The following is a 25,224-nucleotide window of genomic DNA, read 5'->3' as shown; positions in this document are numbered from 1 at the left end:
ATATTTAATTGACTCATTAGTTGAGTATGTGCGCAAAATCCGCGCATATTACATAAACTTCGCCAGCAAATTGAGTGAAGTTCAGTGAACAATTTTTTGAAACATAACCTTTCAAATTGCCTAGTAATTTGACATCGTTACCGTCGACCACTGTTGATTTTTTACCCGCATTTTACAGCTGTTCATTTCAAACCCTGTCATTATGAAATTGCACAGAACATCTTGTGTGTGTAAAAGCAAACTGTTTAATTACATTATGACAATATAGCATAGTAGAGCTCAACTAAAGTTGTATTCGTTGGCAAAATTGTAGCTAATGTAACGTTATAAGTTGTATTTGGAATAAAAAGAATAACGCTAACAACGTTAAAATCAAAACAAGTCAGCCATGTCAGGCTTATTAACAGTCCAAAGCTTTACATATCGATACTTATGCCAATTAAATGAAGGATATCATAACGCTACTTTACGAGATTCCGGTAAGGCATGCAGGCAGACCTAGCGGAGATGAGATGACTCATCCGTCGTGCACTCTTCGCAGGAGCGTTGCACGTGGTGCGAAGCCAGGAGGTCGGAGGGTTTTTTTTTGGACAACTGAGAAGGCGTGATTCTCATGATTTCATCGATCGTGACCCTGTCCAATGACTGTCCTCTGCCATTAATCTGGGAACAGTTACAAGGCTATTTCAAAACAATTTGAATCCATCATTTACAGTAAGGAAGATTATACAAGTGGAAAACACTCAAAACAGACACCAATCTTCCCATGAGTGGACGTCCCAGCAAATTCACCCCAAGATCAGACCGTGTAATGCTCAGAGAAATTGCAGACAGCCCAAGAACTACACCTCAGACTCTACAGGCCTCAGTTAAAATGTTAAATGATAACGTTCAAGACAGTACAATTAGAAAAAGACGGGTCAAGTATGTTTGGAAGGGTTGCCAAGAGAAAGCCTCTTCTCTCTAAAAAAAAAAAAAACATGGCAGCACAGCTTAGGTTTGCAAAGTTGCTTCTGAACAAACCACAAGACTTCTGGAACAAAGTCCTTTGGACAGATGAGACCAAACTGGAGATGTTTGGCCATAATGCACAGCGCCACGTTTGGTGAAAACCAAAAGAGCATATCAGCACAAACACTTCATACCAAAAGTCAAGCATGCGGGTATAGGGCTGATGATTTTAGGCTTGTTTTGTAGCCAAAGGCCCTGGGCATCTCACAGTTATTACGTCGACCATGAACTCCTCTGTATACCAAAGTATTCTAGAGCCAAATGTGAGGCCATCCATGTGAGGACAGCTAAAGCTTGGCCAAAACTGGGTCATGCAACTGGACAATGATCTGAAGATCACCAGCAAATCTACAACAGAATGGCTAAAAAAGAAAAGGAATCAAGATGTTGCAGTGGCCCAGTCAAGTCCAGACCTCAACCCAACTGAAAAGCTGTGGCGGGAGCTGTACTTAAACAAATGTCCACAAACCTCAATAAACTGGAGCAACGTTGTAAAGAAGAATGGGCCAAAATTCCTCCAGAATGATGTAAGAGATTGATAAAGTCATACAGAAAATGATTACTTCAAGTTATTGCTGCTAAAAGTGGATCTACAGGCAACTAAATCATAGGGTGTCCTAACTTTGTCATCCATGGCTTTTCCATTTTGGCTTTATTTTTGCTAAATAAATAATGACATGGTGTGATATGTCACGTGTTGTTGTTCATCTGAGGCTTTATTTTCCAAATTTTAAGAGATGATTTTTTTATTACGTCCTGACATGGAAAACCATGGAATTCAATAAGGTGTCCTAACTTTTCCACATGACTGTACGAGTCATGCGCATGTGTTTGTATTGGGTGTGCATGTGCAGACATCCCACCCTGCAAAAACACATTTCCGGGAGATGGCACAACACCCTTCCTAATAAAAAAATTACATTATAGGCCACTATTATATTCATTCGCATAAGCCGCCTAACATGGGATTGTTCATTCAATAGCATTCGTGCACCGAAAGTGAAAGTGATGTAGTTAAGCTGGCGAAAAAAGAGCTGAGTGTCTCCACAAAATCTGAAAGCAAGTGGTCACAGTAGACACATTTTAAATGCGTGATAATACCAAGGGTAACGGTAATGTGTCTTGGCTCACCATTTGGGATCAGATCACTGAAAACGCATCTTAATACCAGATGGAAACAGGCTTTCTCTCTCGCTCACTCGATTTCTTGGATATTGTATATAATTTGAGGGGTATGGGGCCTAGAAATCCCTGAGCCTAGGGACCTGTGTAGACCTTAATCCGCTCCTGGCTGCGTCCAGAGATCATTTTAATATCCAGAAGTTCAGAACTGTGCAGCTGTATTCTTGAGTTTTCAGCTCATTGTATTATTTGATTTGTTTAGTGTTTTATTTTTCAATTGAAAATAAAAGTATTATTAAACATTTAAGTGATTAAGTATAATAATACAGTATACATAATTACAGTATTTACAATATTTACATAATTACAGTATAATAATAACTGGATTTTTTTACTCTAAAATTCATTCAACTTGTAAAACAAGGGATTTCCACACAGTTGAATGAAGTGATTACCTCCTCTATAGTCCAGGTAGCTACTTGACTTGCATGAATTCCTGCAACACCAGGCAGTAGTTTGCAGTGCTGCTCCCAGCAGAGAGAGAGGGTTCGATCAGAGTTTGCAGTAAACGCTGTCATGAAGAGAGAAGGGTACATTCCTTCCACAGTCATATCTGAAACATACACAGTGACCACATTTACATGTACAAGCATTATGTTGTTATAAATTATGTTTTGATTAAGGTCTATATTCTGGTGAGAGGTTTACATAATTTTTATTCTGAAAAGAGGTTTACATACTCAACAGCAACTGAAATACTCCTTTTTAAGAAGATGCTTGCACTTGTCACTAGCTATGTTTCAATCCACCTATTTTTAATGTACATTTTTGGATATCACATAAAAAAATACTGGATGGAAATGCCAAAACAAGCATAAATTCTAAAAATGTGCATAAAAACCTTTTGGTCAACAGGCGGATACATTTTTTATCCGATAAGAAAACATGCACAGAAACTACGATGGAAACACATTTACTGAACAAATTCCTTGATGCGCAACAAAAAAGTTGTGTGACTTTGCGCTATGAGATGGTACAACTGGACAAACCAGCGGATCGATCTTGTTGCACAGCATCTGCAATGCTGTTTTGGTCATTCTGAAAAACCTTATTAATCCCGGTATAATTATTCCCAGAATTGTCTTACACGACTGTGTTCACAAACACCAGGCATCTGAAAGCAAGATAAAATGACCATGTTTATTGCTTTTCTTCGGTGTGCTCTGAGGCGCAAGTCATTTGTTATATACTTTATGAAAAAAGACCCACAGAGGCTTCTCCTACTGCAGCAAATTACATTTATCTTAGTGATATTTGGCAGCAGGTTATCAAAAAATTAAGATTTTGTTGTCTTCGCTGTCTCTCGCTGGATGGAAACGGTTATTTATTCTCAAATGTTTTTATGCAATATTCTAATTTTGCACATTAGTTACATTTGCAACATTGGATGTGAACATAGCTATTGACTATATGCTGTAATCTTTGTGCTTCTGCACAATAATTGACAGTATATATAATTTAATTTGGATATTCTGAGCAAGTGTTTTCATGAGCCAAAAATGAGTACAGACACATGTATCTGTCAGATTATTAGTAAACAGAATATTGCATTAGTGGATTATGGCAATCAGGTTAACATGTTAACATGATACACACATAAGCAGAATATGACTACATAATTGAAATATTCCTTTGAATTTAAACAGTATCGGATAAATTTTTTGACAATTTTCAACTTTCAAATATAGAAAATGTAGGAAAGTAAAACTCACTCTGACAATTTCTTTGCTGACTTTTACGATATTTAGGGGGGCGACCAATCCTGGCGACAGCAAAGAAAGGTGACTTTTAATGTATTGTTTACACAACCGCAACATTGTTAATATATAAATATGCAATTATACTTGATTAACACATCAAATATGAATATTGTCTTACCTGCCATGATATCGTGACTTTTTTGCTCTCTGGCCGAAGACCAGCAGGTTACGTCTGGATCCTTCTGTATCAGAGAGATCCGCCTTGAGCCGGCCCTGGTTCCTCTCAGCCAGCGGACAGCCAGATAAACAGTGATGTGCTGTAAAACGCCCGGTCACGTGACCTGACCCGTCACATCCCGGAGTAGGGCACTTTCTGTTTGACAAACAACAGGTCTGTTCTCAAATCTGCAGTAACTTGTTTTCAGTAATTTGTCGTTTGTCAACTGCAAGACAATTTAATCAGAAGACAAAAGACACATTGAAAATTTCAGTATTTTTAAAATTTGCACTCTATACTAAAGGCACATGAAAGAATGACCTGTGGTGAAAGCTGTATTTGGAGGTGTTGCGTGGCTGAGGCAGACTTTTACAAGACATGGAGAAGTTGGGCTGTCGGGCTGTCAGGTTCTCCCTGGGACCTAAAAGACACATATTACTCTGAATTGACAGAGTATTTGGTACATGAGCATATAAGAGTCAGATGAAAGAGGAATGAGATTGATCTGGAGGAATCTCACCAGGTTTCTGGGCAGTGGGTTGGCAGGGTGGAGGTTTGAGCGGGTGTCCTGTGATTTCACACCAGCCTGCAGGGTGGATGTCTGGATGGTCTGAATCCATCCACTCATCATACAAGTGGCTCCAACCATCAAAATGAATCTAAGGACAACAGATGAGGCTAACACACCCTCACGAAGAAACGTCACTCTACCACATTCATCCATGCACCACTGAAATGCTCTGGTAACATTTTTGTCTCGCTACAGGGGATTCTGTGAGCCTGTTTTTCTTTTGATGTCTTTGCCGGTTGTGTTTATTTTTCATGTGATTTGGTGTGTTTTTTTCTTCTCATATCAATTTCAAACTAATAAAGTTAGTGTAAATTACCGTTTTTCATGTGGTTTCATGTAAGCTAGCATTCTTTTCGGAGGGCTGTTAACTCGACAACCACTCTGACCGTGAGCCAAGTTTACTTGAAAAGCATACTTGTGTAACATGTTTTTAAAGAATAATATACACATTACATTTACTTTTCTTACAAATCTTGTCATTTGGGTAAGAGAAATAAGCTTAATAATATCCACCTTTTTCCAAACGAACCTACTGCGGTCTTCGAGCCTTCCGGTTTGGGGAAGTTCCTCTCAAAAATACATTTCACTCAAATCATTTCACATCATAAGGTTGAGCTATAAATAAACCTTATCATCAGTTTGACAGAATGAGCTGTAAAATTTCCTTCATGTTCTCATGTTCAGACTTCAAGAGAATAATGTAAGACTTATTTTAACGTGACGTGGTATAACAAGAATATCTGTGGCAAGAGCTCTTTCCAGTCGCTGATTGTTTTCTGTTTTCTTTTGTATTCCGCCGTAACAGTATGAAAAACGATAACATATACTGCGCATTTGTGGTCTGCTCACCTGATTTAATATAAAACATATCTCATTAATAATTCTCTGGAATGCACAGAATCTCTCATTTTTCTCCATAATTCCTCACGTCTCTTTCCAGGTTTGTTTTCACAAGGATGCTTTAAAATGTAATTGTCTCCCCTTTTCGCATCTAATCCCTATTAGCAGTGTTTACTGGAACGTTTCTACAGCAGGTAAATACAATATTTATCGTCTGTCAAAATGATGGAAATCACTTTAAAATATTATCACACAATGTCCAGTTAATAAGTATCTTTGATCAAGTCAACGTGTTACATAATACAGACATATATTACTACAGTGATGTTTAACACATCAATAATATTGGAAATAATTTATATTACTGTGAAAATAAGCAGGTGTTATTCATGGTCTGTGGAAAGTACCTTGTTGATGCTTTTACACTTTTTAATGTCCTTTTAATGTTCGATGGTTGAAGGGTGAATAGAATAATCTCATTGTACCCAGTTTTTGAAAATGCTTATTATTGCATTTAAAGAGCGCACCTTTTGCTGATTGTTTACTGTTTAACGGAAGTTACTCTCATAATTCATGCAAAGTGTCATGGAGCATAGGAAAAAGGTGGATATATTCTCTGGAAACATTTCCTACTATTGTACACAATTTTACTTCTCAAAAATCTTGTACAGAGAATGTGTAATATTTCTGATGGAAAACAAGGCAACCGTAAAGATATTTTGCAGTGTGATTCAGTGAGTGAGTGAGTTGTTAGCTTGAGTACCACTATAAATGAATATCATGTGGCATCACAAACACAAACATTTGTTGGGCTGTGGATAGACAATGCTTCAGCAAAAGTTATTTACTATTTTAACTTATATTTTTCATACTTACATTACCATTTAAAAGTTTAGGTTCAGTAAGATTTTTTTGGAAAGAAATTACTACTTTTATTCAGCAAGGATGCATTTTATTTGATCAACGACAGTAAAGATGTTTATGTTACAAAATATTTCCTTTTCAAATACTGTAAATGATGTTCTTTTGAACTTTCTATTCTTCAAAGAATCCTGAAAATAAGATCACGGTTTCCACAAGAATATGAAGCAGCACAACTGTTTTAAACATTGATAATAATAAGAAATGTTTCTTGAACAGCAAATCAGCATATTATGATGATTTCTAAAGGACCATGTGACACTGAAGACTGGAGTAATGATGCTAAAAATTCAGCTTTGCATCACAGGAATAAATTACATTTTACAACATATTCACAGTTATTTTAAATTGTAATATTATTTCACTGTTTTTATTGTATGATCAAATAAATGCAGCTTTGGTGAACAAAAAGACTCACAATCATTAAAAATATGTACTGACCCCAAACTTCTGAACAGGAGTATATATTTCTACTGGGATTTTATGGGCCATTAAAAGAAATAAAGATAATGTACTCTATTAACTTTTATTTCTATTTTATTTCATTAAAGCAGCATAGCTGTAAGCTGGTATTACAGAAACAGTTTTTCACACCTTTATTCTGTAAATGTCCACCTCCTGCACCGTAGCCACACGGATCAGCCCCGGACACCTCTTATCCACGGCCTCCAACTTCATCTGCACCTGGAAGCTATGGGAAGGACGCTATGGAAACATACAAGAGGAGTCAGCTTTCCAATGCAATCTTGAGCCTGGCTTTATTTTGCTGAAGGAAAAGTGATTATAATGGGTTCTATTATAATGATGCTCACAATCCAGTGTAGGCAAATGTCAGCCGTTAAAAGTGCAGTAAGTGATTTCTGAGAAACACTGTTGAAAGTGGATTGGACCGAACAGCAGAACACACTTGTAGCCAATCAGCAGTAGGGGGCGTGTCCACTCATGATGGGAGATGAGAGAGAGTGAGCAAGAGGGAGAATGGAAAGACTATAGAAAAAGAGATGGCTGAGAGACATTACAAAAGAGAAAAGCTCAGAGGAATATAGCTGGAAAAAGAAAGGTTATAATTATTAAAGGTTATGAGCTTTAGGATCCGCGTTAATATTGGAAAAGCTTTCCAGCACTGGAGAGACTTTGGAAAGAGGGAAGGCCCGAAAACAGACACAGAGTTTGCATTGTTGCATTGCCACTCATCCCGTATTTAAAGGTAAAATGATGCGCCCCATGTCAAAGCAATACGGGATGCAATTTGTCCCGTATTTTACATAGGCCTATACATAGCTGAATAAACACATAAGGATTTTGCAGTGTGGACAATACTAATAGCAAATATAAAGAAATAATTTTTACAAGAAGTAGTAGAGAAAGCTCATTTGCACATGATTGCATGCACCGTAAACCTGCACATTTTTTTTTTAAACATGTCGAGCTCAAGTCCAATTAAACGCAGGAGGCTATCCAAATTTAGGGCTGAATGGGAAAGAAGTTATCAGTGCCCAGTAACTAAAGATGAATATTAGGTGAATGGCAGTATTTTCAGTTGCTCACGGTAGAATATCTGACTTAAAGGGTAAGTTCACCCTAAAGACATAATTTACTCAACCTGGTATTGTTCTATTGCTGTATGCCCTTCTTTCTTTTTCAGACCACAAAATAATTTTTTTCAAAAATGTCCCACTTGCACTCAGCCATATACTGTAATGGCAGTGAATAGCGACCTGCGTCAAGCTTTAAAGACCCCCTGTGGTGAAAATCAAGTTTTTAATGTTGTTTATATGTCTATGTGGTGTTTTTAATATGCTTTAAGACAAACCATGTGCAAATTCATAAGTCAGCACCATTGCTGAGTATTTTATGTTTGAAACTGCAGTAAACGAAAGACAGTCTCAAACCCGCGGTTTGAAATCGGTGGTGTTTGTGACGTCACAGACTACCTTGTAACCAATCACAACAACGTGCCGGCAGGCTTTAGCATATCATTAACTATGACTGCTCTGAAGCAGGAAAGTCGCGAGAGAAGCCAGGTTATATTTTCTGTTGATATGAAAAATTGTGTAGATTTAGCAATATAGAGAGTCTATTACGATGTTATGATGAACTATATGCCTTTCTCCACTGACGTTCTGAGTTGTTCAAAGCGTTTGTAAGTATACTGATTGTTAGAAGGAAGCTGTCTGACACTGAGATAAAGAACAGGAACATGGTTTGTGTAACATTAGCAACACATTATTAGCTGTTTGATAACGTAGTCAAGCAAAAGGATAATCATATTAATTCATATTAATTAATGACAGAACCGTCGCAAGGGCTGTGCCAAGTGTGCGAGCGCATAGGGGCTCGCGCCAAAGTAAAGTGACAGCCTACTTTAAGTAAAGCCAATAAATTTCATGTTTTTGTCCTTCGAAATATTTTAATAGCCTACTACAAAACATAGCTAAAACAATATTGCTCTGAGCGTGTGCGTGTGACCGTGATTCATGTGCATATTCAGTCAGTGTGGCATCGCACGTCAAGTTCTGGAAGAGCTATTCATTCCATTTTAAATTCTGATTTTGGATCAAACCATAGATATTAACCTACCTGATAAGTTCAAGTAATGCGCTGGAAATCCGCGCTCATTCAAGGATGTGCATTTATTTTGCATATATTTTAAATCTGAAAACTCCAAAAAGCAACGAAATTGTCAAACATCCATTTAGTGCGTGTTCACAGAGGAAAACGGCTGCTTGTTCTCTCGATACTGTCTGTTTTACTGAGAAATCGCTTCAGGTGATTCAGTGAAAGAGCAGTCCAAACGAATTCAAGTGGATTCAGACCGTTTTGCAAAAGCGTTTTACAAATTCATAATTTAGAACACAATTTAAGCATCAAAAATATGTGAGCAGTTCAGTTACACAGCTGTTAAACTGAATATACGAAGCGAAGCAAGCTTTTTTCTTAAATATCCACAACACACAACAAATTGCTCATCATTACAGCAACAGTACTCTCTGAGCTGGCGTGAGCGAGTGGAGGCGGGGCTAATTTGCATATTCATTGATCCGTGTATATTAAATGAGGCAAGTGTGTAGAGTTACATTAAAGATATTTTAAGGCATGAAGAAATTTTTTTTACTTGAATTTTTTTAAAATATGTCATTTTGGTGATCAAAGATGAGTTTTAAGGGATAAAATAATTGACTACAGGGGGACTTTAAAAAAAAGACGCAAAAGTATCAGAGAATGATCCCATGACACACGTGTCATATATTCCATGTGTTCTGGGGGTATACAATAAGGTTTGGTAAAAAACAAACCAAAATTTAATGTATTATTTAATGGAAATCCTGACCTTGGCCTTCGGTCCTTGAGTGTCCCTTATTTTGCAACACTGAAGGTGGCAAACCTAGTTGTTTCTGCTCCAAAATATGAGTAACATTGGTTTTGCTTTGTTTCACGGAACCAAAATATGCTGTTGTTGTAATGTTAGCTATAGTAACAGGATGGTTTTGAGTGTCATTGAAGCATTATTTTGCTTCGCTTCAGCTATGATAAAGAGGCATCCACTCTTGCATTGCGTGTTCATGCATTTTAGGGCTGGAGCAATGAAGGTAGGGGTGTGTTTGTTTGGCTTGATTTCAACTATCAAGAGTGTTTCTCAGAAATCACTTACTGCAACTTTAAGTGACTGAATGCCAGTGGGCGGGGCCTATGGTGTGATGACGTATAACTATTTGTTGATATCTTGCTCTGGAGGCAGTCACATGCAAACGTATTTGCCTGTGTGACATCACAGATCAAGCAATATAGCTGTTTTTGGAGCTTGATTAAATAAATGCTTTATCATAATGAGGACATTTTAAGCTTTGAAACTTGCAGGATGTTTTAAAGGTACAAAGACCTCTTATATGTCAAAAGATCAAGGGCAAGCCAAATTTGATTTCTCATGTCATGACCCCTTTAATGGTTTATTTACTGACAGAGATGTAAACCAAAGATCACATGATACTCTGTCTGTTAAATGATTGAGAGATTTAACTCACCACTCTGAATGCTTCAGCAGCGACTGCCGTTGAGCCCGTCTCTTCCAAATATCTCTCCCATGAGAACCTGTCGGGGTCAGGATAATCTATCGGGAGAAGAAGACATTGAGACAGTGTTATATAAAAAGTAGGCTAACAAAATAGGCAGACTTGAGTGTTACAGGTACACGTACAGGTACACTACCTAAAAGACTGGGATCGGTAAGATACTTATCTCTTATCTCTTATTCTTATCAAGGCTGCATTTATTTGATCAAACATCCCTAACACTGAGCCATTTATGCAGCTTACATAAATTTCTGCCTTTTTGTAACAAAGTTTAGTTATTAATTTACTTCTCACAATGGATCCCCGCACAAATAATTACAATTGACTTAAGTATCAATTTTCCAGAAATCGACTTAATTGGAGTCACAAAGTGTTTCTCCTTTGCCTGTAGGGGCATACAGACTCAGTATGACTGGCTCTGTCAGTTACCCTGCGGAGGCGTCAGGGGGAGGCCCCTCTCTTGACACCAGCCAGTGGGATGAATGTATGGGCTGCTGGCATCACACCTACAATGAAGAGGAAACTCAAAACATTACTTTATTTTGAATGACAAACCTGTTCATTTCAGGACTTGAGAAATATATACAGTATCATATAAAGACTTGAGGAGTCGCTGTAACTCACCAGTAGTCATACGTGTCATCCCAGTTATCAAAATGAACCAGAAAACGGTTGCCCACTTTGTCTGTTACTGTGGCAACACAGATGAGAGAGGGATTCATGCGGTCGACAGCCTCCAACTTCATCCCCACCTCAAACCCACAGTCTGTCTCAGACTGTACAATGAGAAAACAAGGTCTTTGTTCAGACAGAATCCTTTTGTAGGAAATTGCAATACAGATTCAGTCTGTGGTTTTATGACTTACTTTGATTGAGCTAGAAAACAACTCTTTCGGTGCCGCTTGTGATCTGGTGATTTTTAGGTAGTTGGACCAAGAAAACTCTTCTTCTTTACATCCTGAAAGGGAGGAGTTTTGAATGATAGTAAAGTTAAAAAAAATTATCATGTTAAAGCAATAAACCATAATAGGCCATGTGTTACAGTGATCTTCCCACAATTTTTAAGGGATTTTCTGAAGTCCCCTTACCATGGTAAAATCACTGTACTCTGGCAAAAGACAGCAATATTCAATAAATAATTATTAGTATTATTCACAGAAACCTTTCATGCCAAGTAATATAGTTCATTAGCCAACTGTAGGTGATACTGTAGAAAAGTAACTTGTGATACTATTATATAATGTATAAATATATAATTCAATACAGAATTTGGTCACTTGTGTGTGAGTGTGTATCATCTATTTGACCTATTTTTCTCAGATTTTAGACTTATAATTCACCTTTTGGAGTGTATAGCTTGTGTCCTGTGCTCTCACACCATCCAGCTGGGTGAATATCAGGGCAGTTAGCATTGACCCAGAAGTCATGGCAGTCAGAATAGCCATCAAAATGAAGGCGTAATCTGAAGCCACACACCTAGAGACAAGCATTTCAAGAGAGTGAGCACTCATAGTCACTTTTCTCTATGTTGATATTAGTCAGCCAGAATGTCAAATGTGAAGAGCTGTCTTAATGTACCTCAGCCACCGTCAGGACGAAATACATAGAGGGATGCTGGGGATCAATGCCTTCTAACTTCATACCCTGTCGGAAGTTGTTCTTAATCATGGGTACCCTTTGGGTCTAGAGCAGTTACATGGATAAACATTAATATTGAAAAAGAAGGAGAAAAATCCATAATTGAACTATGAACTGTTTGTAATCTCTACTTTGTATTGAAGTATATCAAATGAATGGTCTGTGCTATGATAACACATCACATCACAGCTGCATCATAAAATGTCATTGAAGGAAGGCGTTTTAGATTAAAATCACTAGCAAAGTGGCATTATTCACTTCCTGTCATGAAATAAAGAAATCAAACCTCCTGGAAGAGTCTAGCTGGAGCAGCCACAGCTTTCTGTTGCTCTAGGTACTGTGGCCAGGACCACAACTCCAGTTTAGTCTCTGTTGTACCCACAGAGAGATGTTACACATTAACATATGCAAAGCACACTGTTTTGATGTAATGTCATTACGTGTTGTTATGTGTATGTAAAGTATGAGTAGTTCTAACACACTATATATATATATATATATTTGGATAGACACTGATACAAACAATATCGATATGCATGTAAATGTGGTCCATTTCGTCATAGAAAATATTTTGGATTCATCCCATAGTTTTTCATCCTAAACAATGTTCTTTCGTGGTTTAGTTTTAGTTTCAGTTAACTCTATTAACTCTGGTTTATACAAACATTTCACAACCATAATAATTACACCACATTTAAAAATTTGTACGTCTCTAATGTTGTATACATATGTAAAGGGCTTACATTTTGGAAGCTGTCCATGCATTGGTATTGTTCATATCAGCGTCTATCACTTTACATTTGAATACCTGCAAATACTAATGAGATTGCATTGGTTAGGAACACAAAACTTGCATTTCTGCAGTTTGAACAACATCATTGAAGCAGTAATTGACATCTGTGTGAAAGCAGAGTGAAACTGTAGAAAATCTAACTTTAGATTTCTTTAGTGATGATTGCGTAAAAAACAAATTCTGTTTTCTAGAAGTGTGATGAAGTACCTGCTTTGTTGTGTCTGCCATCAATTTTTAAAGCCTCAACTTTTTCCTCCTTTAATGAAAAAAGTGCATTTCATTGCATTAGAACTCCATATGAAATACAAAAATACACATCAAACACAGCAATTTAATAAATTCAAAGAACTGCACCATTGGTCCAGCATCAGACTCCTCTTCTGATGGGCTGTTGTATTCCCTCCTCTTCCTCTTCTTCATGGGCTTCAGCATTTCATGCTCATGATAGGCATCCTGTGCTTCTGCAATCCCTGCAGGACTAAAGCATCCATACAGAAAATGCAGCAAATACATGACTTTTCAGAATACAAGAAATACAAGAAATCTCACACATAACACATACTGTATTTACAGTATATATTGCCTGAGTAGAATAGATGTGTATGTCTACTAGTTTATTTACTTTTTAGACATTGGTTCTCCATGTAGGTAAGTCTGTTTGGTCGATGTCTCACTGCACTTGCTATGAACTGGATTTTCTTGAGCTTCCATATGTCCTCTCTGAAGTCTGTCAGCCTCCACAAAGGCAGCCGGCCTGCCATTCCCACCTGCCGAGATGCCTGGAATCAAAAATTACTGTTTGTGATGGTGCCATTGGAAAGGCAATTGCTAACAGCTTTCAATATTCAATATATGTTAGATATATACTGATTACAGGGTCCAGAATTAGCTTTTTCCACACCTACCAATTAAAAAATGGTTGCAAAATAATTCTTGCATGTCACTGAACTTTTCATTGGATTACTGTCCTTCCAGCTAGAGTTTAACTGTAATAAAGTTTAAATCCACTTTTTGCACTATTCTGTTATCAACAAAGTGTAAAAAAAATAATGGTAAATTACTTTGATTATTTGCAAAAATTAGAAAAGTTAAAATTAGAAAAAATCGAGAGACAATCGAGAGACGCGTGTCATTGTGTTTTAAGGACAACAGACCAGAACGCCTCCTTGGGTACATCAGCCAATGATGAGGGTGCGATTTTGGCGGGCAAACTTTTTCTTTGTCTCCATTTATGACCTAATTTGCATGGTTTATGAAGTGTCAGATCTGAGTACATTTTCTTCAAAGTACCATTAAAAATAGAAGAATGCATTTTACAGTCATGTGACATACATTTTCAATTAGGGCATAACGAAAGCTTTACAATGAGACCAAACTTGTCAGATGGCAAAGACATAAAAGGGGAGATACAGTTTATACTTGAATTTTATCGTTTAGAATGAAACTAATACAACTACAGTCATAGCTAAGCTTATATACTAGGGATAAATACATGCACCTTTAAATACAGCGACGGGTACACTTTGGCACAGTCATATTTGGAGGATAAATGTACATTCACAATCTCCATGCGTGTTTGTGAGTGTCTGTATGTGTGTGTGTGTATTGGGGTTGTGGCCGGTGTCTGTGACCACATGGCCCTTAGCCCCACCAGGGTGACTCTTTGAAGTCCCTAGAGCTGGTGAGAATTTCTTCTGTTTTTCTTCAATGAGGTAACAAAGGTGCCAATGGGGCAATTGGTCCCGGACTTGCCGGAGCCGATTCGTGATTTACACGCACAGTTCAGGAGGCTAAAAGCATTCTGAAGATTCTAAAGTTGGCCGGCAGATCCGATTTTGAACAGACGCTACACCTGTGATCGATTAGCTTCGGCAATTTAAGCTGAAGCCGGTCTTTCCGGATGTGTATTTATCCTTTCCTGGTCGTGACGTCACACGCTGGTGACGTTCACTCTCACCATTGGACTAGTTGACACACGTGCATCAGACGCATTCACGCTGAGGGCGTTCCCATAGCGCCCCCTTCGGGATGCAGTGTCTCGTTCCCTCTCTCAGGGAACTATGGTTATAGTCATAACCTGAGATGTTCCCTGAGAAGGGGAATGAGATGCTGGGTCCCCTAGAGGGCACTATAGGGATTGCCTCCAGCATGATCGGTGTCTGAAGCATGAGTCTAAACACGACAATGAACTTTGACATTGGCAGGCGGCAGCCTATGATGTCACTACTGGTCTAAACGTGAGTATAAAAGGGCACCTGTGAAATATGTCATTCACTTCTTGTCTGAAAGAGATGTGCAGGAATACCTGAAGCATGGCTAAAGGACGCAGCCTCTCGTTCCCCTTCTCAGGGAACCATGGTATCATGAGCATGTTTTAATCCCTTTTTAGCCTGAGCTAAAAGGCCCCTTACAGGCAAGCTTCTCAAGAACAGAGGCCTCAACAGGATGACTTTAAAAGAGAGGAAGTCTAAATATGTTCTCTTATTCAGGCCAACATTCAAGGAGGCTCACAGAGAGCCTAAAACTCAGAAGTTCTGTTTAGACAGCCCTGAAGTGAGGAGGCCACAAACAAGAGGCCTAGCAATGCTCTAACACAAGGGCTGTACCGAAAAAGCTCAGAAAGGAGCTAGCAACTCAGTCTAACTGGCCTGCAAAGCTCTCCAGATGGAGGCATCAATACAATGACTCTCATAATGAGAGGCAGCCTAGTAACACTCCACACTAAGGTCAGTAGCCAAAGAGGCTCCCAAAGAGCCTAACAACATAGCATACCACCTAGCCGAGCTCTAGGAGCAGAGGCCTCAGTATGACAACTCTCTAAATCGAGAGGAGACCTAACTAAGCCCCCACCAAGGACATCTTGCAAGAAGGCTCACATAGAGCCTACAACTCGCAATTGCTATCCTAGTTGAGCTCTGGGGAGCGAATGAATTGGAATGAATTAAAAACGCTCGCTCTCCTCCGCAGCAGTGGACACGCACCATTAATGTGGCGCACGTCTGGAGAAAGAGAGAACGCGCACGGAGCTGGAAGAGCTTGAATGAAGCGCGTTTGGCTTTAAATAAAACTACTAGAGGATATACACTGAAATATCATTCATCATGCCGGCTCAACATCATGATGTCTGTCAGCATCAGCGATGGCATCGTCTATTGGTCCAACCCTAAGCTACATCCAACTTCTGTCAGGGAGGCCTCATAGAAGGCCTAGCAACTTGACACTAACATAGCAGATGGGGCTCAGGGGAGCAACCAAACAATGATTAAAAGTACTCCCAACCCATGTGCACCAGAGGAGGCTCAAGAAAAGAGCATACAACTTAGTGCTACTGCTGAATTCTTATTACCTGTCTCTTGTAGTCAGTCTCGTGAATGCATTATACCTAGTGCATCCAGCTTGCTCGAAGAGAAGACAGCATTCCGCCGTAAATGCGCATCCCACATCACTCGAGAGTAGGGACGGTGCGAACTGAGCTTTTCATTGAGAAATCCTTTCAGTGTATGCTCCAGAATGTGCTCCTAACTCATGCACAAACAAACAGTCTCCTGAAGACAAGAAAGAGGATGACATATTTCACAGGTGCCCTTTTATACTCATGGACCCACAAGTAGTGATGTCATAGGCTGCCGCCTGCCAATGTCAAGTTCAATGTCGTGTTTAGACTCATGCTTCAGACACCGGTCATGCCGGAGGCATTCCTCATAGTCCCCTCTAGGGGATGCATTCAAGGTTCATTCGAAAGGGAACTACAGACCATTATCTCTTTTTTCATTCATTGCAAAAGCACTTGAGCAAACCAAGTCTCTGCCTTTCTCACACAGAACAACCTCCTAGACAGCGACCAGTCTGGCTTCAAAAGTGGCCACTCAACTGAGACTGGCCTGCTCTCAGTTATTGAAGCTCTGAGACTGGCAAGAGCTGCTTCCAAATTTTTAGTACTCATCTTGCTGGACCTGTCTGCTGCTTTTGACACAGTTACCCACCAGATCCTCCTGTCAACCCTCATGACAATGGGCATCTCAGGAACTGCACTCCAGTGGTTCAAGTCTTATCTCTCAGGTAGGTCCTTCAAGGTATCCTGGAGGGGTGAAGTGTCTAAGTTGCAACATCTGCCTCAGGGCTCAGTGTTTGGACCACTTCTCTTCTCAATCTACATGTCACTACTAGGATCTGTCAATCAGAGACATGGCTTTTCCTATCACCACTATGCTGATGACACACAACTCTACCTCTCATTCCAGCCGGATGATCTGAGGGTAGCTGCTTGCATCTCAGCCTGCCTAAAAGCCATTTCTTGCTGGATAAAGGACCATCACCTTCAACTCAACCTTGCTAGGGCACAACTGCTTATGGTTTCAGCCAACCCAACACTTCATCACAACTTCTCAATTCAGCTAGGCTCATCAACCATAACTCCCTCCAGGACAGCCAAGAACCTTGGAGTTGTGATTGATGATCAGCCAAACTTCACAGACCACTTCACTGCCCGGTCCTGCAGATTTGCCTTATACAACATTAGGAAGAATAGGCCCTTCCTATTGGAGCATGCTACACAAATTATTGTCCAATTATTGTCTATCCAGGCTGGACCAGGCCCGTATTTAGAACACATAGGGCCCTGGGGCTATAGCAAACCCAAGGGCCCCCTTCATAGTAGTCTATCTTGGTGCCACAACTTTTTCTACCACAGGAATAATTTTTTTTTTTTTTTTTTTAAAGTCAAGTGACTTGTGCTGGTTATCGCTTCAATAGAGTGTCGAAAGTATCAAGTGAGATTGTCAGCGCTGTGCTGGAGATGGTCCAGCTGCTCACGTGCTGTGAGTACTGGATGCGCATGCGGTTTAATCAGGCAGCTGTTTCATCACTGTGCTTTTGTTCTTTGTTTCCCAGGTGCTCCACTAAAAATAACAGTGCTTAATATGTGGGGGTGTGATGGGGTTTTGGCGACCAGGAAAAGTTCAGTTGCTCCTGATGGCCATTCTACTCCACAGCCAATCATGGGCCCCCTCCATGCTCAAGCCCTGGAGCTTAACCTTGCCTAGCCCTATTGTTATTGCGGCCCTGGGCTTGACTATTGTAATGCTCTCTTGGCAGGCCTTCTGGCATATACTGTCAAACCTCTGCAACTGATCCAGAATGCGGCAGCAAAAGTGGGCTTTAACGAACCCAGGGCAGGACTTAAGGGGCTGGGGGCCATAAAAATTAATATGCAGCATAGCCTAGTCAAAGTTTAGGGGTAATGTTAAATAGCCATTATAATACAGCAGTAGTGAGATATCAAAACCAGCCTTGAACTAACACAGAGGACATCAGGCTGCGTCTGCCCTGCCGGAAGCTGAGGACTACATATACTACATTCGCCATTTTGTCCTTATCAAATGACCTACCAGCATCAGTTGCACTGCCATTCACAAATCCTCTCCCGTGGCCTCATTGTTACAATACAGAAGGGTCGGAGACAGAAGATGGCAGAGATGGTAGTTTTATTGTACAACAGCAGAGTTAACAGTCATGCAGGTGAGTATAAAGTGAACCTTGCAGGTGAATGGTGAGATGAGAGATGATGATACTGTCCTTTTGTGTTGAATAGGTGAGGATCCTGGAAGACGGTGGAGAACACACTTGGCTGAAGACTGGAGACACTCACACACAGACTGGGAACACGAGGAGATACTTGAAGACACTGGAGACAGGTAAGTAGATCGTTGGGAGTCCTTGAGGTAAGGTAAGTCTAGATGCGAACGAGACCGGACAGTGACTGAGTGTGTGTGAGTGTCTTTTGTAGTGGAGGTGATGAGTGTGCTGATGAGGTGCAGGTGCGTGTGATCAGTATTCCGGAGATGGAGTGTGCTGTGATTGGTGGGTGTTGGAGCCTGGCGTGTCTGTGACAGTACCCCCCCCCCCCCTCCACGGCCCGCTCCTGAGGGCCGAGGACCCCGACGTCGCGGTGGCCATCCTCTTCCACGTGGGGCAGGTCTGTCGGGATGGGCTGCGTGGAAGGTGTGAAGCAGGTTGGGGTCGAGTATGTCGTTTCTGGGGACCCAAGAGCGCTCCTCTGGGCCGTAGCCTTCCCAGTCCACTAGATATTCAAGCTGGCCACCACGGCACCGGGAGTCCAAGATCTTACGCACCTCGTAGGCTGCACTGTCGTCCAGGATGAGTGAAAGGGGGGGTTCGGCTGCTGCTACGCCAGGCTCTGTGGAGAGAGGAACAGAAGGGTGGTGAGGCTTCAGAAGTGACACATGAATGTGAATGCGGTACTGAGGTGGAAGCTGGAGCTGGTACGTGACCGGGTTGACCTGCTTGGTGATGGTGAACGGGCCAATGAACCTGGGACTCAGCTTCCGGCAGGGCAGACGCAGCCTGATGTCCCTGGTTGACAGCCAGACCTTCTGTCCAGGTTGGTAGGCAGGGGCGTTGGAACGTCGAAGGTCGGCTGCCATTCTGCGTCTGTGCAGGGCCCGTTGTAGCTGATGGTGTGCTGAGTCCCAGACCCTCTCGCTCTCTCGGAACCAGTAATTGACCGATGGTACGTCCGATGGTTCCCCGGACCAGGGGAACAGTGGGGGTTGGTATCCGAGCCCAACCCAGATACTGGCTCCAAGAGTCCTGGTGGCCATGACAGAAGGTACGGAGGAAGCGACCGATCTCCTGGATCTTCCTCTCTGTCTGCCCGTTCGACTGGGGATGGTAGCCAGATGTCAGACTGACGGTCACACCTAGGAGCGAGAAGAATGCTCTCCATACTTGAGAAACGAATTGAGGTCCTCTGTCGGAGACGATGTCTTCAGGGATACTGTAGTATCTGAACACGTGGTTAAACATGAGCTCCGCTGTCTGCATAGCAGTGGGTAGTCCAGCTAGGGGGATCAATCTCACGGATTTGGAAAATCTGTCCACTATGACTAGGATGCAGGTACAGTTATTGGAGGCTGGGAGGTCGGTGATGAAGTCGACTCCTAGGTGTGACCAGGGACGGTTCGGAACGGGCAGCGGAAGGAGTTTGCCGGCTGGAAAGTGGCGAGGGCTCTTCGAGATGGCGCATTCCTTGCACCCCTGCACGTACCTTCTGACGTCGGAAGCCATGTTAGGCCACCAGAACCGTTCCTTCAGCAACGAGGGGGTCTCATTGACCCCCGGGTGGCCAGTGCCTAGTGACGTGTGGGCAGTGTGGATGAGTGGAGTCCGCCGTGCTCTGGTGGTGTACTGCAAGCCCGGTGGACAACCCGACAGAGTGTTGGCGGAGGCATTGGAGGAGGGCATGGTCTCTTCTGACCAGGAGATAGGACTGACGATGAGGGTTTCAGGAAGGATGGATTCAGGTTCTTCAGGTTTTTCTTCTGGGGCGTGTCAGCAAGACAGGGCCTTGACGTTCTTGACCCCAGGACGGTAGGAGATGGTAAAGTTAAAGCGTGTGAAGAATAACGCCCAGCGTGCTTGCCTGGGGTTTAACCTCTTGGCTGCTCGAAGATACTCTAGGTTTTTATGGTCGGTGAGTACTAGGAAGGGGTGTTTGGCTCCCTCCAGCCAATGCCTTCACTCTTCAAGGGCGAGCTTGATGGTGAGTAGCTCCCTTTTACCGATGTCGTAGTTGGTCTCCACCGGGTTGAGCTTGCGGGAGAAGAAGGCACATGAATGGAGTCTACTCGGTGTCCCCTGCTACTGAGATAACACCGCCCCAACTCCGGTGGTGGAGGCATCCACTTCCACAACGAAGGGTAGGTTGGGATCAGGGTGGACGAGGAGTGGAGCGGTGGTGAAGGCCTCCTTCAGGGTATTGAATGCGGTGGTGGCAGCTGCTGTCCAGGACAGAGACTTGGGCTTGTGGCGGAGTAGGCTTGTGAGTGGACCGGTTATGGAGCTGTAGTTCTTGATGAAGCGGTGGTAGAAGTTGGCAAAGCCGAGGAAACGCTGGAGTTCTTTGATAGCTGACGGAGTGGGCCAGTTCCTGATGGTGTCCACCTTCCTCTCGTCCATCCGGATGCCACTGCTGTCGATGTTATAGCCAAGGAACTGCACTGAGGGCTGGTGGAAAGAGCACTTTTCAGCTTTCAGGAAGAGATGGAACTCCCTCAGGCATTTCAGGACCTCCGCAATGTGGTGGCGATGTTCGGCCAAGCTCCGGGAGTAGATGAGGATATCATCGATGTACACCAAGACGAACTTGTGGAGGATCTCCCGGAGCACCTCATGGATGAAGTCCTGGAATACGGAGGGGGCATTGACCAGGCCATACGGCATAACAAGGTATTCATAGTGGCCGGTGGGTGTGACGAAGGCGGTCTTCCACTCGTCCCCCTCACGTATCCGGATGAGGTTGTAGGCGCTGCGGAGGTCCAACTTGGTGAAGACAGTGGCACCACGGAGATGTTCCAGGGCAGCTGGGACGAGAGGAAGGGGGTAGCGAAATTTAACGGTGATGTTGTTGAGTGCTCTGTAGTCGATGCAGGGCCGCAAGCCTCCGTCCTTTTTTCCCACAAAGAAGAAACTCGAAGCAGCAGGGGAAGTAGACGGGCGGATGTAACCTTGAGCCAGGGCCTCTTTGATGTATTCCTCCATGGCCTTCTCCTCCGGGATTGACGGGGGTAGATTTTACCCCTAGGGCAGAAGACGTCGCTGAAGGGGGCGTAACACGATGGAACATCCACAGAGCGTTTCTTGATGGGGCTCTCGATGGAAGTGGCACGGACTGAGAGATGTTCAGGACGAGGAGACGGAGGAACAGGAAGCTCAGAGAAACAGCTCAAGAAGCATGTGTCGCCCCACTTCAGGATCTTGCCGGTTTTCCAGGAGATGGCTGGGTTGTGCTGCTCCAACCAGGGACGCCCTAGTATCATGTCAGCGGTGGATTCCTCCAGAACCAGCAGATGTAATTGTTCCACATGGAGGATTCCCACTTGCAACTGGATGGGCCCGACGCACCGACATACTGATTTCCTGCTGAGAGGCTTCCCGGTCACTGAGTGGATCTGGTAGGTAGACGGCGTGGCCGTGGTCTTGAGCTTGAGTTGCCGGCAGAGGGCGCCGGAGATGAAGTTGCCTGCTGACCCAGAATCGAGGAGTGCGACCACTGGAAGGGAAACATCAGCAGCAGTAAGGTTTACAACAGTGGTGAGTGGTTTCATCTTTGTTATCGAGGGAATGATGGCACTCACCAAGGGACGAGGAGGACGGATTGGGCATGTGGAGATTACATGCCCAGGAGAAGCACAGTACAGGCACAGATTCTGGGTCAGCCGCCTCTGCCGTTCAGAAAGGGTGAGCCGGGAATTTTCCAGGAGCATGGGTTCGTGGGCTGGTTCTGGAGGGCTGACGGATTCTGGTCGGCAGGGAGCGATGTTAAACAGTGGCTGGCCCTGGTGTTCTTCAAGACACGACTGCATACGAGTGGTGAAGCGGATGGAGAGTTGGATGAACCGTTCTAGCCCAATGGAGTCCTTGTATGCAGCGAGATGCAACTGCACTCGAGGGTCCAAACCTTGACGGTAGGTTGTTATCAGCGCCTGTTCGTTCCAGCCGCTTGAAGCTGCTAGCGTTCTGAATTGCAAAGCATAATCATTTACTGACATTGAACCCTGTTTTAAACAGTTTCTCACCAATTGAAGAGTCGGTTGCAGGCTTTCTGAAGACCTCCCGGAAATGAGCGATGAAACCAGAGTAGGACTGGGTAACAGGGTTGTTTTGGGACCAGATGGAATCGGCCCATTGAAGTGCTTTGCCTTGTAACTGTGAAATTATGAACGCTACCTTAGAGGTGTCGGTGGGGTAATAGTGTGGTTGCATCTCCAGGACCAGCGCACATTGTAGGAGGAATCCGCTGCAATCCTCCGCCGATCCAGAGTTGGGCGCTGGTTTGGCCATGGGACTGGAGTGCATGGGTGGTGAAGGAGTGGTGGTTGTGTTGACGGATGTGATCGCTGGTGGAGGTGAAGTCGGGTTGACGGTGAGTGCTCGGCGCAAAGCGTCAACGAGCTCTTGAAATGGATCTTGATGGCTCATGCTGTTGTTCGGCGGTGTTGGTCCAGTCTTCTGTTACAATACAGAAGGGTCGGAGACAGAAGATGGCAGAGATGGTAGTTTTATTGTACAACAGCAGAGTTAACAGTCGTGCAGGTGAGTATAAAGTGAACCATGCAGGTGAATGGTGAGATGAGAGATGATGATACTGTCCTTTTGTGTTGAGGTGAGGATCCTGGAAGACGGTGGAGAACACACTTGGCTGAAGACTGGAGACACTCACACACAGACTGGGAACACAAGGAGATACTTGAAGACACTGGAGACAGGTAAGTAGATCGTTGGGAGTCCTTGAGGTAAGCATGTAGGTAAGTCTAGATGCGAACGAGACCGGACAGTGACTGAGTGTGTGTGAGTGTCTTTTGTAGTGGAGGTGATGAGTGTGCTGATGAGGTGCAGGTGCGTGTGATCAGTATTCCGGAGATCGAGTGTGCTGTGATTGGTGGGTGCTGGAGCCTGGCGTGTCTGTGACACTCGTGGGATATTAAAGTGTCCACTGTATGCACACTTCAGAATCTTGCCGGGAGAAGTAGGTCCTACTGGGTACTTTTTGCCTACTCTTTTATGAATACTGTGAATTCGGACATACTTCTTTTGTCACATACTGTTTTTCACCTACTATATAGTGGGGAAGTGTGTGATTTTGATTGTAGCTACTGTCTAAAATAATGGGTCATTGAATCATTCACTCAACTGATTCATTAAAAAACTCAGATTCATTTAGTAACTAAACACAAACAACACTGTGCTGTGCTTGGAGTCGCGCAGCATTTCTGCTGTAGCTTTGTTTAGTAACCTTTCATTAGCGGAGTAAAAACACACCATATTGTCACTAAATTAAAGTTACTTAATATTAATTAACTTCATCCCTTGTCTAAAACTCAGCGTGTTGTCTAAAATAAAAGTAAAATACTAAAGTAAAAGTTATACCGCTGCGTATTTACACTTAAATTGATACTGGTCTGTGCTTCACTACAGTGTAAATGCATTCGCTCTGTGCAGTCCAGTGCGTTGCGCAGCTTTTCCACACAGATTTTGATAGTTTGACAGCTAAATAAAACAGGCTGTGTCTAAGAAGAAGGCTAAGGGATAATTGTGGGTGCAGATGCGAGGTACATTAATATTCCTGAAATAAACAGCTAATAATATTTCTCCGGCACCTGTACATTGCCTACACAGAGGAAAGCCCTGTCTAGGTGCTGCCCAGTATGTTTGTGTCAAGGGATTCCTTAGTCCAGTTGTTTGATGAGTGAGAGATTATACTGTATGTAGTTGCAATAAACACTTTAAGAATCTATACAAATATTGCAGAGGATGATTGTTAAATTCTGTTGCATAGAACTTAAGAACTTATAATGGCACCACATGTGAAAACAAATACTCAAACTGTTTTTCCATTTTCTACCACTGAACCTAAAAACGTAAGCCAAAACAAACTAATAAAGTGTATACAGACCATTTTGATGTGCTGAAAAAAAAAAATCCTTGGATGGAAACTTGTGTGTTTGGTTGTGGGTCCCAATAAAGAGACTGGCCAACTGTTAAAGGGTTAGTTCACCCAAAAATGAAAATAATGTCATTTATTACTCACCCTCATGTCATTCTCCACCCCTAAGACCTTCGTTCATCTTCAGAACACAAATTAAGATATTTTTGATTAAATCCGATGGCTCAGCGAGGCCTGCATAGACAGCAATGGTACTTTCTCTCTCAAGATCCATAAAGGTACTAAAAACATATTTAAATCAGTTCATGTGAGTACATTTGTTCTACCTTAATATTATAAAGCGACAAGAATATTTTTTGTGCACCAAAAAACAAAAACAAACACTGCTTCATGAAGCTTTGGAGCTTTACGAATCAAATCAGTGGTTCGGAGCGCCAAAGTCACGTGATTTCAGCAGTTTGGCGGTTTGATACGCGATCTGAATCACTGATTCGACTCAAAAGATTCATAATGCTCCGAAGCAGTGTTTTGAAATCGGCCATCACTAGATATTGTTATTTTGTATTTTGTTTTTTTGGTACACAAAAAATATTCTCGTCGCTTTATAATATTAAGGTAGAACCACTGAACTCACATGAACTGATTTAAATAATTAATTAATTTGTGTTCCAAAAATGAACGAAGGTCTTACAGGTGTAGAACGACATGAGGGTGAGTAATAAATGACATTATTTTCATTTCATTTTTGGGTGAACTGTCCCTTTAAGTAGCTCAATTTTATATACTTGTCAAACCCAATTGTTACTCATATTCGGCT

At 42.3% G+C, this 25,224-nt stretch overlaps 1 protein-coding gene across 6 annotated transcripts in view; it reads right to left on the bottom strand.

Annotated features, from left to right (window-relative positions):
- l3mbtl1 (L3MBTL histone methyl-lysine binding protein 1) overlaps positions 1–25,224 on the bottom strand; it is a 35,948-nt gene that overhangs the window by 5,777 nt on the left and 4,947 nt on the right. For 2 of the 6 annotated variants that reach the window (XM_051880499.1, XM_051880501.1), the window contains 16 exons: positions 13,566–13,722; positions 13,298–13,421; positions 13,151–13,199; positions 12,437–12,519; positions 12,091–12,195; positions 11,853–11,988; positions 11,379–11,470; positions 11,137–11,288; positions 10,942–11,018; positions 10,465–10,550; positions 7,037–7,147; positions 4,631–4,769; positions 4,432–4,531; positions 4,072–4,266; positions 3,906–3,955; positions 2,589–2,746 (listed from right to left, as the gene is read on the bottom strand). In XM_051880499.1, coding sequence (XP_051736459.1) covers positions 2,589–2,746; positions 3,906–3,955; positions 4,072–4,266; positions 4,432–4,531; positions 4,631–4,769; positions 7,037–7,147; positions 10,465–10,550; positions 10,942–11,018; positions 11,137–11,288; positions 11,379–11,470; positions 11,853–11,988; positions 12,091–12,195; positions 12,437–12,519; positions 13,151–13,199; positions 13,298–13,421; positions 13,566–13,722 — 1,814 coding nt within the window. Of the gene's footprint in view, positions 1–2,588; positions 2,747–3,905; positions 3,956–4,071; positions 4,337–4,431; positions 4,551–4,630; positions 4,770–7,036; positions 7,148–10,464; positions 10,551–10,941; positions 11,019–11,136; positions 11,289–11,378; positions 11,471–11,852; positions 11,989–12,090; positions 12,196–12,436; positions 12,520–12,893; positions 12,917–13,150; positions 13,200–13,297; positions 13,422–13,565; positions 13,723–24,551; positions 24,576–25,224 lie in introns of those variants that run through there. The other 4 variants (XM_051880500.1, XM_051880503.1, XR_007927596.1 and 1 more) reach the window with 4 other exon arrangements.

Source organism: Ctenopharyngodon idella, chromosome 22 (genome assembly GCF_019924925.1).
Source record: "Ctenopharyngodon idella isolate HZGC_01 chromosome 22, HZGC01, whole genome shotgun sequence".
NCBI lineage: Eukaryota > Metazoa > Chordata > Actinopteri > Cypriniformes > Xenocyprididae > Ctenopharyngodon > Ctenopharyngodon idella.
This window is presented reverse-complemented; position numbering and strand designations above follow the sequence as displayed.